The following is a 15,628-nucleotide window of genomic DNA, read 5'->3' as shown; positions in this document are numbered from 1 at the left end:
TCACCAAAACAGTTATAACCACAAAGGCTAACATCAGAAACTGACAGAGCATGAGTTTTGGTGAGCGGTCAATTCCATTTCTCAGTACGGCATTGCAAAATACGACCCCAACATATCCTAACCTTTGGAAAATGTGTTGTCTGCATAGCGTGTATTGCAGAAAACCCAGCTAATTAAGTATGGAACCCTATCATTACAGTGTCATAGAGTCAAGGTACTCTGAACAAAAGTCAACCGAGGAAGTAATAGGAAAGGCCTTCTTCTAGTACCTCTCAGTTTGATTCATTACCCTACATTTTCCGGTGTCTTTTTTTTGTTGAATAATGGTTTGTCAAGGGGGGGGGGGGGGAAAGAAAAAGAAAAAAAAAGTTCTCAATCCTTTGGCTTTTTGAGATATTCCTCTGAATGGCTAAGCACATTTTAGTGCTATCCGTAAATTGCATTCTGTTGTTGGCAATTGTGTGAAAGCTTTTGTTCTTTCATAATTGGGGACAAACTATGGCTTCTTAATTTATGATTCACTGAAATCATCTTCCACAAGGCTTGTCCACAATAGACTGTATGTCAAATCCCGCCCCATTCTGCCCTGGTGGTACAAATGACCCTGGGCAGATTGTTTTTATAGTGGCAGTGAATGGGGGGAGAGGGTATTTTCATTGCCTCATTATTGCAATTTAAAGTACCAAAGGAAAAACATCTACGTGATATTAATAAAAAGGGAAGAAAAAAGTACAGTAGTTACATAGCAAAACAGTAGTTTTCCCCCGAAAATATATGTTTTAATTAGTTTAATCCTCTGGATCAGACAGAGGAGATAAATAGAAAGAGAAAGCGCAGTGCATTTTGGGTAGGAAAATGACAGCCAGACTATAGTTCTACTCACATAATAGGCTGGCTTTCGTAATTCTGCCCATTTAAAATACCGTGCGGACCGTTGTTGAAAGCCTGAAGCAACATTCTCTCACTGCACAACTCCACCCCCGATAGCAAAAAGTGAATGATTTTTTCTGGTTGGCCAGTCAGGGAGTCTCAGGGACCAATCAGAAGGCTGACAAACGGTCTATTTAGGCTTAAGCTGGTATAAAAGGACTGTCATTTCTTGTTACCTTTCGATCCAAATATTGTGTTTGCATGCCCACCCAACTCTACCAAGAGTTTTGTCGGGGGCCTCAAAGATAACTGGTCCAGCTAGGGACCCTGTGAGTCTTAACTCATTCACTGCCAAGCATTTGTAACCAAACTACAAAGCAATGCCAGCATTTTTTTCTTTGCCTTTTCAAGTAGTCACAGATATTTTTCTATTTTCCAGTCGATCCTCTGATCGGTCACATGACATTATTTCACATGTTCTGTTTTCCTGTGATTATTATTTCTTTAAACCAGGTGTGGGGCTGATAGCAAAAAAAAAAGCTTATCGGACATATATGCCAGTTTATGCCCATCTGATTGGCTACACCTACGGGTATAGATGGCCCGTCTTGTGGCCCTTATATACCGTATGCCTCGATATTCTGACGTCACCCTTTGCCCCTCTGTGAGGCCCATGGTCCATGGCCTGTAATTGGCTACGGGGCATAAACACAGACACACACAAGCACATAGATTTGGCTAATTTATACAGTAGATAGAAGATAGATACATGTCTAATAAAATATTCAATAAATCAATCAAAGAACCAGGATGTTTTCATCTGCCATCATCATCATCTGTTGCTGTTGTTAGTCTTGGCTGCCAGCTCCCACCTGACATGATGTGAGAGTTCTGACTGCTCCAGGTCGTACTGAATAACTGCTAGTTTGCATAATGTATTCAGACTAGGATTAACGGCTACAATGTAGTTGTCATGTTTCGTTCTCTAGCTTTATATCCCAGCAACTCTGTCTTCAACTCTCCTGGCTTTGGTGGGATCTCTGGGATACTCAGATCGGGTAGGTAGTACATATGGACAACCTGTGCTCCTGCAAACATGGCCAGGACACTAGCCCCAAGCATCCTCAGGTAGCGAGGCCAAGACACACCAGCTGGCATCCTCACAGAGGAGTAAAGGGCCATTTATAGTTACGTATGGTTGATTTTGTGTACGTGTCCTCTATGTTATGTCCGTGCCGACCGCTCTCCGTTGGGCCGCGCGCCACATTTAGTGCCTCGCAGCACAGAACAGAATAGCTAACAAAAACGAAGCAGCCAAAATATGTAGAACCACAGAATGTCTTGACCCGACGACGTGATGTTATAAGTGGTAACAGTCTGGACTGCAGGTTCTGCTGTCTGTCGGCAAAGTTGTTTAGCAGATTCGCGGTAAATGTAAAACTCCGCGAGGGTACAGATTTAACCACATATGGATCAGGACCCGGAGTGATTATAACAAAACACACCCGCATATAATTCCCAAGTATATGATGAGCCGCTGAGCTAATTACTCAGCTCTTCTTGTGTGCCTCGTCTTGTTGGCAGCTGTTGGAGGAGGATAGGCAGTGTGTGTGTGACTGCGCGCGCGCGCGTGTGTGTCAAGCCGTCCTGTTGCAACGTTCCTTTTTTACCGTTTCTTGATACAATATATTTATCATTGGGACACATAGTTTGAGAACCGCTGTCATAGAGCAGAGGAAAAGTAATTTTCCTCACTACTGCGCCTATGTTTGACAACGGTGGCCGTGGGTAGGCTACTTCTTGCTACGGATAGGTCTACATCTTGTACATTGAGTCCGTCCAGTTGGGTGCTGTCCGTAAGGGTCCGTATACAGAGATAAATCATCCGGAGTGTTAAGTACTGGGAGTCAAACTGGACCAAACAGAGTAAAGTTCTCTCACCCTCCGTTGCTTGTGTATTCCTGCGGTCCTTATGTACTACTATGCATGGTACTTAACACGTGGTTCCTTGCTTGTCTATTCAAATCCTAATCAGATGAGTCTTGTTGTCTTGTTCATTCCTGGTGATCACAACAGCTCCCCTCTACAGAAAATAGCTGTCACTTGTCAAATAAAGTCCACCAAGAAGCTGGAGGTCACTGACTAGTGGCTACGTAGTCGTACGACTATGCTTGAAAAGAAGAATAATAGGATATAGGATAGGATAGGACTGTAATGCGCTGGTAAATGGTGTCTACCTAATGAGCAATGCTATAAGGGTCCAATGCCGATGTCACTTTTGAATAGCCTTTGTGAGAATAAAGACCCTATTTGAATCCACCCAACAAGGTCTTATAGAGACCGTCCTGGGTTCTGGTCCTTGTCACACACACACAACACAAAACGATGCCTAGCAATGTAATTGTTGCAGCCGTCGGACACACATGGCCAAATATGCGACGAAAAAACACAAATGTCAGATTGTCAGTTCGCGGAGGAGAGGACACGCAGTATAGAGTAGGTTCCGTACTCATGTCCAGCTACAATGACAAACAGAAACTGTTGATGACTAACACTGCACCTTCATTTCCAGGACGGGATTCTAGTGGGTGCTGTGGGGGCCTACGACTGGAATGGAGCCGTGTTGAAGGAGACCCGCCAGGGTAAAGTGATCCCTCCCAAGTCCTCCTACACACAGGAGTTCCCCGAAGAGCTGAAGAACCACGGTGCTTACCTGGGTGAGCATAAAGACGCAGACATCACTGCTATAAGCTCTAAGCCAGGGGTTTTCAAAGTGGGTGACGGGGCACCCTGGGGTGCCGCGACGGCAGTCCAGGGGTGCCACGAGATCATTTGATAATATTTGGAATTTATTTGGACACTTGAAGAAATATTTAGTATCATTTTAAACTTGAAGTACAAAGTTATTTTCGGTCAGTTCTAACCAAAATGGCTATTATCTCAATGTTTTCCTCGCAATATAATCAGGCAGAAACCTCTGTCGCACAAAACTAGTGAAAACAGCCGATCTACAAGCACACAATGTAGATCGGCTGTTTTCACTAGTTTAGTACATTTTATAGATGATCTACAAAAAGAAAGGTTTTGGACATACAAGGTTTCCAACCGACAACGACGATATTCTATAAATTTAAGGTGCTGGGAGTGAAAATTATAATGTAGGGGTGCCTCGGATTAAAAAAATATTTATAGGGTGCCCTGAGACAAAAAGGTTTGGGAACCCCTGCTCTAAGCACTCATTGAGCTGAGCGAAAGAAGCAGAAATGTGTGAAGAATAGTGACGCCCATATACCGGTATATGTATATATGTGAGGGGATATGGGCAGGGGTCATCGCCATGCTGGCTTGCGGTGGCCATTTTTGTCAAAATTCAATTTTTGCCATGGACAAAATGAGTACAGACAAACACATAAATGACCCTAAATGACAATTACAGGTCAAGATCTAGCCCTAAATAACAGGTGTGTAAAGGGCTTTGCACACAGGACCGCTGCGTTTCTTTCCGTTTGCTGCTTGATTAAAACGCATTGGATTTGGTGTGCAAGGCTGTGCGGAATCCGGATCCAAAAATAAGTCATAAAAGGAGTCAATGAGTTTTCACCGCATGCGACAAGACGAACTGGGTTCGATCGGGAAAAAAACGCACAGCCGCAGCCACCTGCCGCATGGCAAATTCGGAGCCGGTGTGCACGAGGTCATAGAGAATCATTGTTTTCTTTAAAAAAATGAAATTGTCCTTTTCTTTTGTGTGAAAAAAAAAAATGTGTCCGTGTGCAAAAGGCTTAACTATGAGAGTGTACGAATGGAACCAAATTTGGTTCCATTTGTACACTCAGAGTTATGGAGGTCCTTGAAAATAAAACATTTGAGACACCCAATGTGCCATGTATAGTGTCATTCTGAAGAAAACCTGGACGCTGACATTCCGTAATTGGGTCTTATGATAACGGTACACAGTATCTCTAGAGTCATGTCATCAACATGGATCTGTCCCATTTCCCATATTCCCTCCTGATTGGCTACCATTGCCTTCTAAAGTTTGTGTATGCGACCCCTGATGGTCGCTTATCTCTCGATTAGGGATTCTTACTGGTAATAAAAATAAGAACATTATTGCCACAGACAGTCTTGCCTGGACACATTTGTCCGTGTACGGACACATTGATGACCCCTGGATATGGGTAAAACGAAAAGGATGAAAAATGCAAAGAATACAGTTGTGATACGTTAAGAACGGGTTCGACCACCCTTTTCAACACTTCGTCTACTACAGTCCCTCTCGGTCTCTCGAGGCTTTGCCGCAGGACTGACTAAAGTGTCGACGGGCTAACGTCGACACTTTACAGGTCGAAAAAGCATCAATTCTGCAGTTGCACCAGAGCGATATGACGAAGTATAAATGAGCTGTTAGTCTGTTTTACACCGCCTTTCGGTGAGCGAGGGAGGGATGTGTGCGGCAGGCCCCCGATAGAAGCCCTGTGGTTTAACACCAACAGTCCTATATGCTGCAACCCATCTCTATAAAGCGCTCCGTAGCTCCACTGCTTCCCACCGCATCTCCACCCCCGTCCCACCCCCACCACCACCACCACCACCACAGAACCTCTGCTTTTGTCATCAGTGGCTCTGCCCCCTCTGCCTCTGCGTTGCCTTACTGGCCATGGGCTGCCAATGGAGGTCCTTCCTCTAGACACATTAAAAACCCATTTAGGGCCTAGAATTATTGAATGCTTTAACCAGTGAATAATAGCAGATATACAAGCTCGCAGCGCGGCACCGAGTGCCGCGCTGCGAGCTTGTAGATCTGCTATTTTTGGAAAAAGTCGTGAAAATGGGTGCAAATCTTTGAATATTATGTGTTTTCAAAGCGAACGTTTGTAAATCAAATTTTGCTTCTGGGTGGTCCCTGGAACTAGATATTTTGAGATGCGGGTCCGTGGCCAAATAAATTCACATGAAAAGGTTTGAGAACCACTGACATAGTATTCTCTCAAGAACAGACTAACTGAGTTCCATTTAAGTGAAAAGGACCTTTTCTTTGACGATGGCTGGCCAGATTGCTGACATAGAAACATGGGTTTTTCAAAAAATCTTAGAAGGATTCAAAAGACACTTATAGAATCGGGTCAAAATTCAAATTTTCACGATTTTTCAAAAAATATTTTTTTGCTATTTTGACTACCTATATAGCTATATAACTATATTTTCAATAGTTAAAGCATAAAATAATGATACACAATAATATGTACCCGTTCTGAATGGGTTAAGAACATGATAGTCAGGTCCGCTATGTTAACAAAGGTTTATTCGTTGGATTTTTTTGGAGATTTGTAAAACTATACATTTTTGGAATCTTCAGACCATGGGGAATCCAAAAATCTTTGTTTGCATTTGCACAGACACCTGCAAAGCCTCCATTTTGGACGTTCAAAATGGCCGACATAAAATACACAATTTGTGCTATCTTGGCTTCTAGACAACCTAGAAACGTAATTAAACATGCTAATCCTATGTTTTCTGGGTCAAGGATTCGAATGAATGAATGATGGATGTAAAATGTTCTGGACCCCCACCCCCTTTCTGGGGGTTATCTATTTTGGGACCTCCCAGAACAGTACGCTAGCCAGTTAATGTCCGATTTTCATAATATTAGAGTTGTTTTATAGGTTTTAAAACATCCCGAGTTCATTTATTAGACTTTTAAAGCAGCCAGAATAACCTTTCTGACTTTTGGTTGGGGTCTTTCCTCACCAGGGACTCCCTAGACAGACCCCTGTCTAGGGGTCTGTCTCAGTAATCACTCTGCTACTGCTCCAGAACAATGTTAAATTAGATCATAATTGAAGCATAAAAGTTCTTGTAGCTGGGCTGAAATACCAGGGGTCTTCCACAGGGGGTCCGGGACCCTTTCTGGGTCCTCAGAGTTACTACAGGGGGCCCGCCAATCTTGATGGGATCTTTTTTTTTTCACATTTGAAACTGAAACTTTGAATATTTTTATGTATCCTGGGTTTATTGCGGCCATAGGACGCAGTTTGCGACCATAGGTCACAGTTTACTATAAGAACCGTCACATCTTGACCGTATCTATCTGTCTGTCTGGACGGGTAACGCTTTTTTGTTGATTGACTCTCACACTCTGGCATCCCGCTCTGACATCACTGTGATGTCAGGGAACCAAATCCCCTTTATGCCCATATATGGAGATCCCTGTGATGCCAGGGGAACCATAAAAGGACAACTAGGTAGTCATCCGGCAACAGCTCACAGCTGTGAAGCCGGGAGGAGTTCAGATTGACAATCAGGTTCACAGGAGGGGAGTGTGCGAGCAAAGTGTGGTAGAACAGGGGAAGGGCAAGGGCCAGACCCAGAATTTGACATAATGAAAGTATTGCAACTTCTCACTTGTGCAGACTAACGTGTCAATTTATTGCACTGCACTCACACTGACAACACAACACACACACACACACATACACACCTCTTTGTTATTGTCACCCAAAAACCCTCACCCTATCCTCTTAAAGAGCCCATGGTCAATTATGCCCAAAAGGTTCACTACAATGCAGTCATTTCAGACATGCAGGATCTATTGTCTTCATCATTGTCATCTTCAGTGTCCAACCTAATAGTGTTGACACAGTCTCCACCATGGAGTGAAAGGCAGATTACTTGAGCAGCTGCACCGTCCCTTGCAGCCATATTTGATGAGCTCAAGTACTGCCTTTGGAGCAGGGAGGGCAAGACACCTGACTGGAAAATACCCTCCACTCTCTGAATTCCATCTATTTTCTTCGATTGGTGGAAGCTCAGGGCAATTTGTCAGGTATGATTTATCCTGCATTGTGACATAGTTGGCACGGATGTGGTAGCAGTGCAGCACGAGTTGGAGGTAGCATCTCACCCTCAGTTCTTTGACAGAAATAGTTCCCATCTGAGTAATCGCAGGGTTGTTGGACCTTTTGAACTGTAAACATGGCATGCAAAATGCTCCAATGACTGCAATGTTGGTGGAAGCTCACCAATAATAAGCTCAGGAGGAATGGAACCCTTTAAGGTCCTTGAAGTGGTTAATGACTTGGTCATCATCACCAGGCTTCAAGTAGGCATTGACCCATGTCTTTTTGGAGATTCCAACCAAATTCTCTTCCCCAGCCAGCACCAGAAAAATCATGTAGGCCAAGGAACCCTTGACATTTGTGACATCCAAATAACTTGAACTTGCTTGAATATGTGTGTGCACTTCCACAAAATCATGTCCCTTGATGAAGGTATCGTATTATGATGCCTACTTTGTCATACCTGACAAATTGCCCCAAGCTTCGATCAATCGAAGAAAATAGATGGCATTTAGAGAGTGGAGGGAATGTTCCAGTCAGGTGTCTTGCCCTCCCTGCTCCAAAGGCAGTACTTGAGCCCATCAAATTTGGCTGCAAAGCAGGTTGCACTCCTCCCTGCAAATGCTATGGTGGAGACTGTCAACACATATGTCTTGCAAATTAGGGAGGACATGTACAGTATTTTAGTGAATCTCTTTGGGCATAATTGACCATGAGCTCAAGAGACCAAGAGGATACGGTGAGGGTTTTGGGGTGACGATTAACAAAAATCACATCTACAAGTATGTGCGTGTGTGTGTGTGTGTGTGTGTGTGTGTGTGTGTGTGTGTGTGTGTGTGTGTGTGTGTGTGTGTGCGTGCGTGCGTGCGTGCGTGCGTGCGTGCGTGCGTGCGTGCGTGCGTGCGTGCGTGCGTGCGTGCGTGTGTGTTTTGTCAGTGTGAGTGCAGTGCAATAAATGGACACGTTAGTCTGCACACCCAAAGTGAGAAGTTGCAATACCTTAATCCCTGCAGTAACACCTGTCAACCATAACTGTCTAACACAAAAATTGTATAAATAATACTGAGAATACTAATAAATCATCGAACTACAATACATAAACCCAGGATACATAAAACATACATAAAAAAGAAAATCCTTTCCCATTAAGATTTGGTGGGCCCCCTGTAGTAACTATGAGGACCCCCCAAGGGTCCCGGACCCCCTGAGGAAGACCTCTGGTATTTTGCTTACTCATTTTTGTTTTCAGAGCCCAGCTACAACAACTTTTATGCTTCAATTATGATCTAATTTAACATTGTTCTGGAGCAGTAGCAGAGCGATTACTGTGATAGGCTCATGGGTCTGTCTATGGGGGTCCCAGGTGAGGAAAGACCCCAACCAAAAGTCAGAACGGTTATTCTGGCTGCTTTAAAAGTCTAATGAATCAACTCAGGATGTTTTAAAACCTACAAAACTCTAATATTATGAAAAAGACATTAACTGGCTAGCGTACTGTTCTGGGAGGTCCCAAAATAGATAACCCCAAGAAAGGGGGTGGGGGTCCGGAACATTTTACACCCATCATTTACTCAGTCGATTCCTTGACCCAGAAAACATAGGATTGGCATGTTTAATTAAGTTTCTAGGTTGTCTAGAAGCCAAGATAGCACAAATTATGTATTTTATGTCGGCCATTTTGAACGTCCAAAATGGCGGCTTTGCAGGTGTCTGTGCAAATGCAAACAAAGATTTTTGGATTCCCCATGGTCTGAAGATTCCAGAAATGTATAGTTTTACTAATCTCCAAAAAAATCCAACAAAAATACATAGTGGACCTGACTATGAGGTGGAGGCATAAGTTTCACTCCCCTCTCAGCGAGGCAGACGGAGTCACGGAGAAGAGGAAGAAGAAGTACTGTGTGTGGAAAAAGATGAGAGGAGTGAGAAAGTGATATGAGTTTTAAGTACAAAAAGAAAGAACGTGAGATGGAGTTAACAGAAGGACATGCGATATTTGACTGTAATGCAAAGCGCCTCCGAAGGACACACTACAGTGCAAGAGTCTTGTATGATCTCTCTCTCCCTCTGTGTCTCTCTCTCTCTTTCGCTCTCTCTCTCTCTGTCTGTCTCTGTCTCTGTCTCTGTCTTTGCCTTTGTCTTTGTCTGTCTTTTTGCTGTGTGATGATGACATTGCACTTTGTGAGAAAAGTAGTTAGGTAAAAAAAATTCTGGATTTGTCATCTAGGAGGGTTATTAAACTAATTTGGCCGGGGTGTCTTTTTTAAAATGGCTGGGAAAATGTGTGACAGCTAGGGTAATTTTCAGTCTCATTCACTTTTATACGCTATACTGTACTATAAAGGAAAAAATGACTCCCAAAAAATCTGCTTTAAGTGGGATGTGAGGGGTCAAACTAGGGGCTTTTAATTATTCTGAATCCATTGCAAGCATTTGTTTTGAATGAAAACATTCCTTGGGCTAAAAAACGGCCAACAAAGCTATGGTTTAGTGATGAGTCATCAATTTTCACAGTCTTTTGGGGTCTGTTTTTAGCAGAAGGAATGTTTTTCATGCAAAACAAATGCTTGCAATAGATTCATAATTAAAAAACCCTAGTTTGACCCCTCACATCCCACTCAAAGCAGTTTTTTTGGGAGTCATTTTTTCCTTTATAGTATGTATAGTAAGTGAATGAGACTGAAAATTACCCTAGCTGTCAAACATTTTCCCGGCCATTTAAAAAAAGACAAATTTGTTTAATAACTCTCCTAGATGACAAATCCATTGAGAAGCGGATCTTTGCTCTCGTAGTCACGGAACTGCCATTTTTGACTCTACTAAAGTGCATGACACACTGTACAAAATTCTACCATTTTGTCACGAATACAACAACCTTGTGCTTCAATGGGAAAAGACGCCCCGGAAACAAAAGTAAATCTAAATTATGGTTGTTAAAGCAAAAAGATGACACAAATGGAGGTCAAGAAGGGGAGGTGGAAAGTATGGCAGATAATTATATGACTGAATTAGAGATAATTATGTGTATGATTGGAAACTGACTGCGATTGAATTGGATTTCAAACTAAAAAAGCGAAATAAAGATCCACCACTTTTGCGATGTGTCTGACAACAATCTATGACAACAATCTAGCTTCTTTAGAAGTAAATGTTTTGTAGTGCCTTTTAAATTGTCCAGATGAAATCATAAGGTTTAAATGTATCCATTTGTAACTCGGAGTGTAACAATTTGGTGACATTTGTGCGCCCAGAATTACAATGAGGACTATAGACGCATTTCTGGTCCACGTTACACTGATAAGAACTAGATGCGCGCGCAGGTCGGTACCAAAATTAGCCAATGAAACCAGCGCTCCCCAAAACAACAGGTTTGGGGATTGGTGGGAATTGATTACATGATACAGTCACCTGTGCATTTAGTCTCAATGTTTGTAAACAAGAAACGGGTCTATAAGAACACTTCTATGTACTGCAGGGTTCCCCAATAGGCGGCCCGCGGGCCATTTGCGGCCCGTGGGGGGCTACTGTCTGGCCCCCACCAACCCCAGTAATAATGGTGGTATAAGAGCAGCAACAACTAGTATATCGTCATTGTTGGGTGGAAACTGCTTCATCATACGAGGCCGTCGCACAAAAGTAGTGAAAACAGCAGATCTACAAGCATGCTTGTAGATCGGCTGTTTTCACTAGTTTAAATCGTTTTTAAAATGATAAATGCAAAACGAACGGTTTTGGACATACAACATTTTCACCCGACAACGACGATATCTGAACTGTCACTGGAGTAGCGGGAACACCACCGTCGCCCCCTGCAACGTTGTGGCCCTCAGCTTGGTACCCTAGACATAATTCGGGCCCTTGGGGAAAACTAATCGGGGAACCCTGATGTGCTGTATATACAGGGGGTGGTTGTGTGTGTGTATGCATAGATATGACTGTGGTTTTCTGTCATCAGGTTATGCTGTTACCTCCGTGGTATCAGCCAGGAATGGTCGTCTGTTAGTGGCTGGCGCACCACGCTTTAACCACACTGGCAAAGTCATCATCTTTACTTTGAAGAACACTGGCAACCTCACCATCCTTCACTCTCTCAAAGGTCTACAGGTAAGGCCCTCCAATAAAATGATATCGTTAGTGTATACTAGGGCATTCACAAATATCAAAGTCACTATTGGACGTTGTTCACCGAAGTCGAATATTCGCTTATTTTTTTTTATTTTATTTTTATATATATATAGTTTATAAAGCTTGGCTAGATAGGAAGTCATAAGAATGAGTTGTCAATGCCCCTGGTGGATGAATTTGTTAATGCTCTATACCAGGGGTTCTCAAACCTTTTTAGGCCGTGACCCCCAAAATAAACATATTTGAACTGGGGACCACCACCCTGACAAGCACTTGGAATTGTAGGTATTACATTTAATGTGACTCGGTTCCGCAGATAAATATTGTGAAAATATTTCACTATTTTCACAATGTTCGCCTCTTGCTTACTTAATATTTGACAGTTTGGCCAGTCCTGTCGAATATTTGACTATTTGAATACTTTGAGGTAGAATAATTCGAATACTAAAAATCACTATTCGTGAATGCCCTAGTGTATACCGTATGTATAAATCTACTATAAAGTTAAAGTTGTGGCAGGCGGGTGGGTGGGTGGAACGGGAGGAAGGAGAGAGGGATCTCTTGTTCAATCATCAGTTTGTTCTCCAGATCAGTGTTATTGTTATTTTCATAGAATATGTAATATTTACAAGATTAAGACCACGGTGTACTTTGGGAGCCAGCTGTCATTTAACTGATCCATCACGAGGATTTTCTCTAACAAAATAAATATTGTTTTCAACCTCATTATCTGAAAAGAACACATCTCTGGAATTAAGTGTTCATTCATTTTCCATCATAATTGGTAAACGGTATTAGGGGGACAATTCACAGGGACAAATGTCACAGTGATCTTCCAGCAAGTAACTTAACATTTTATCTTGTCAGTAATGCTTCATCTGTGTTACAACAGATGTTCCTCACTCGCATACAAACGTCTCCTCTGGCAATCAGTGACAAAAGGAGGTCTTAAAGCGCAGATGTTTCCAATCTGGAAACCAATTCGCTGCCGTCCCATCCAGTGACAGTATTTCCCAGCAGAGCTCTCAGAGAGTCTGCTGCTTGGGTGTCTAGACGTGCCTGCTTGCCACAGCCCACTGACACTACACGGGCCTGCATGTGCTTCCCATCCCAGAGCAAAGTTCAAAGTTAGTCCGGGTCATCAGTAAATCATCAAAACCACCGAGTAAGCTGTGCTTCAGTTAGGCAATGGGGGGAAATGCCAAGGATTCCGAGCTGCTGTAAACAACAATAGTATGAAGACTGTCCTGGAATTTCAACTCGGCTGATAACAAACCGTTATACTGTAGGCCATACATGGGCAACTGGCGGCATGTGGCCCCCACCTTCACTTAATGCGGCCCACAAGTTAAAACCAGAATACTGATATATTATTGATTTCAGCTGTTCCAATTCCAAACATCCAAACATGACCCACTTTAATTCCTTCAGTCTATATTAGTAGCTTAATGACTAGTATAGTAGTACTAAAATGTTAGTCTTTTTTTATGTCCAACATATTTGTATTTAGGTTCATAAAGTTAACATGAGTAAAATTGAATGCGTTTGAAATTACATCAAAATGTTACATTTCAGGATTCCAATTAAGAAATAACAAAAGATAATTAAGGATTCCAATAGAGGGTATGCGCATGCATAAAGTGTATGGCATATCGAGTGGCATATCGAGTGGCAAAGTGAGTGGCAAAGTGAGTTCAATGTCGTTTAATGTTGTTTAATGCAATCAGATAGGACTTTTCTGTTTAAATGTGGGCTGTCAAGGCTAGAAAGTTGTTTTTTTGCCACTCAGTAGGCGTTCCTGCATAACTTCCGGGTATGATGATGATGTCACGCGCATACCCTTCAAAAGAAGCAAAAATAGCCGAGCTTGTAGATCTGCTATTTTTCAAAGTTGCCCACCCCTGCTGTAGGCCTACAGCGTTGCAGTTGCCCGGTCAACAAAATGTGTCTGTAAAAGAAAAGAAAAGGGGGGGATAGCGAATGAATGGTGAATTGTCACATGAATGCAGTGTTAATTTTGACAGCAAACTTTGATTTAGATTTAGTCTTTTGAATAAAACCTTTGGATTTAGTCATATTTTAGTCATCTGAAATGTTTTAGTTTTAGTTTAGTAGTCTAAATATAAGATTTTAATCTACAAAATCCACTGTTTATTTAGTCGACTATATGTATTTTTACTTGTTTGCCTGCTGAAAATAGCCGATCTACACGCTCGCGACCGTGACGTGCTGCGAGTGTGTAGATCTGCTATTTTCAGAGCGCAACACCCGAGCACAACCAAGCATAAAATGAAATGTTGTTCTACTGGATCTCTTCCCTCCCTTTAGTGTTTTTATTTGTTGATGAAATTGTCTATATTATTTAGTCTTGGCTTTAGTCATCATATCTTAGTTTTTTATTTTGTTTTTGTTTAGATTTCATCCGTGAAAAAACGTAGTCGACAAGTATTTTTCGTCATAGTTTTAGTCAACGAAATGAACCCTGGTGAATGGTGAAGTGTCACACGAGTCCTCACATTTCTTTCACAGATTGGCTCGTACTACGGCAGTGAGATTGCACCCATGGACATAGACGGAGACGGAGTGACAGACAACCTGCTGGTGGCAGCACCCATGTTCTTCAGCGGAGGTCTGGAGAAGGGCAAGGTCTACATTTACAGGGTGACAGAGCTGGTGAGGAGTGCACGCCAAGGTTATTATAGTAAACGAAAACTAACTAAAAAACGAAAACTAGAATGGAAAAACATTTTAGTTAACTGAAATAAAAATAAAAACTAAGCTTTTCAGAAAAACGAAAACTAACTGAAACGGTATTGTGTATTTACAAAACTAACTAAAATAAACTAAAATTATAGAGAAAATCTCCTTAGTTTTCGTCTTTTGTCTTTTGTGGAAATAAAAAATAAAAAACACCAGTTGGTGAGGTCAAAGAGAGAAGTTGTATGTCTTTTTCCGGAGCTTTTTTAATCTCAGCCCTGACAAATACCCCATATTACGTAAAAGACTAAAACTAACACTAAAACTAATAAAAACTAAACTAAAACTAAGCATTTTCAAAAAATAAAAACGAAACGAAACTAGCAACCTCACTTTAAAAACGAATTAAAACTAAACTGTAATTGAAAACAAAACCTCAAAACTAATAAAAATAAAAACTAATGGAAAAATCCCAAACTATTATAACCTTGGTGCACGCACGCACCAGTGTTGTTTTTGACAGCAAATTGTGATTTAGTTTTAGTCATAGTCTTTTGAATAAAATGTCTTTTAGTTTTAGTCATAATTTAGTCACCCGAAAAGTTTTAGTTTTAGTCTAGTTTTAGTCGACTATAAATATCATAAGATTTTAAGCGACTAAATCTACAGTTGATTTAGTCAACTAAAATGTATTTTGTCAGGCCTTGATGGCATCGTAATGACTGATTTTACAATTGGTTGTGTGCTGAAAATAGCCGATAGCTCACAATAGCTCACAACGCATCGCAGTTGTGAGCTTGTAGATCTGCTATTTTCAGCAACAGCAACACCGGAGAGCAACCAAACATAAAATTACTCTCTTCTCCACCAGTCCCTCCCCAACATTTTAGTCTAGTTTTTATTTTGTTGACGAAATCTTCGTCTTAGTTTTAGTCATCACAGCTTATTTTTTATTTATTTTTTATTTAGTTTTAGTCAGTGAAAAAAAACACAGTTGACTAACATTTTTTGTCATAGTTTTAGTCGACAAAATCAACACTGGCACGCACGCACGCACGCATGCATGCACGCACACACACACACACACAAATGGCCAA

The 15,628-nt window shown here is 41.7% G+C and overlaps 2 protein-coding genes across 2 annotated transcripts in view; one reads left to right on the top strand and one right to left on the bottom strand.

Moving 5' to 3' along the window:
* Nucleotides 1-15,628, top strand: part of itga11a (integrin, alpha 11a) — a gene marked incomplete at both ends in the record, with an annotated part of 122,066 nt that overhangs the window by 52,727 nt on the left and 53,711 nt on the right. The window contains 3 exons of the mRNA XM_080730696.1: nucleotides 3,443-3,587; nucleotides 11,665-11,813; nucleotides 14,364-14,507. Coding sequence (XP_080586822.1) covers nucleotides 3,443-3,587; nucleotides 11,665-11,813; nucleotides 14,364-14,507 — 438 coding nt within the window. The remainder of the gene's footprint in view (nucleotides 1-3,442; nucleotides 3,588-11,664; nucleotides 11,814-14,363; nucleotides 14,508-15,628) is intronic.
* Nucleotides 1,828-2,028, bottom strand: uqcc6 (ubiquinol-cytochrome c reductase complex assembly factor 6; the record flags this gene model as incomplete). Its single annotated transcript, XM_080729335.1, has 1 exon — nucleotides 1,828-2,028. One exon carries the CDS (start codon nucleotides 2,026-2,028, stop codon nucleotides 1,828-1,830), a length of 201 nt encoding a protein of 66 aa, XP_080585461.1.

Source organism: Nannobrachium achirus (genome assembly GCF_963921795.1).
Source record: "Nannobrachium achirus genome assembly, chromosome: 7".
NCBI classification, from domain to species: Eukaryota; Metazoa; Chordata; class Actinopteri; order Myctophiformes; family Myctophidae; genus Nannobrachium; species Nannobrachium achirus.
The sequence above is the reverse complement of the archived record's forward strand: the minus strand, read 5'-3'. Positions and strand labels throughout refer to the sequence as shown.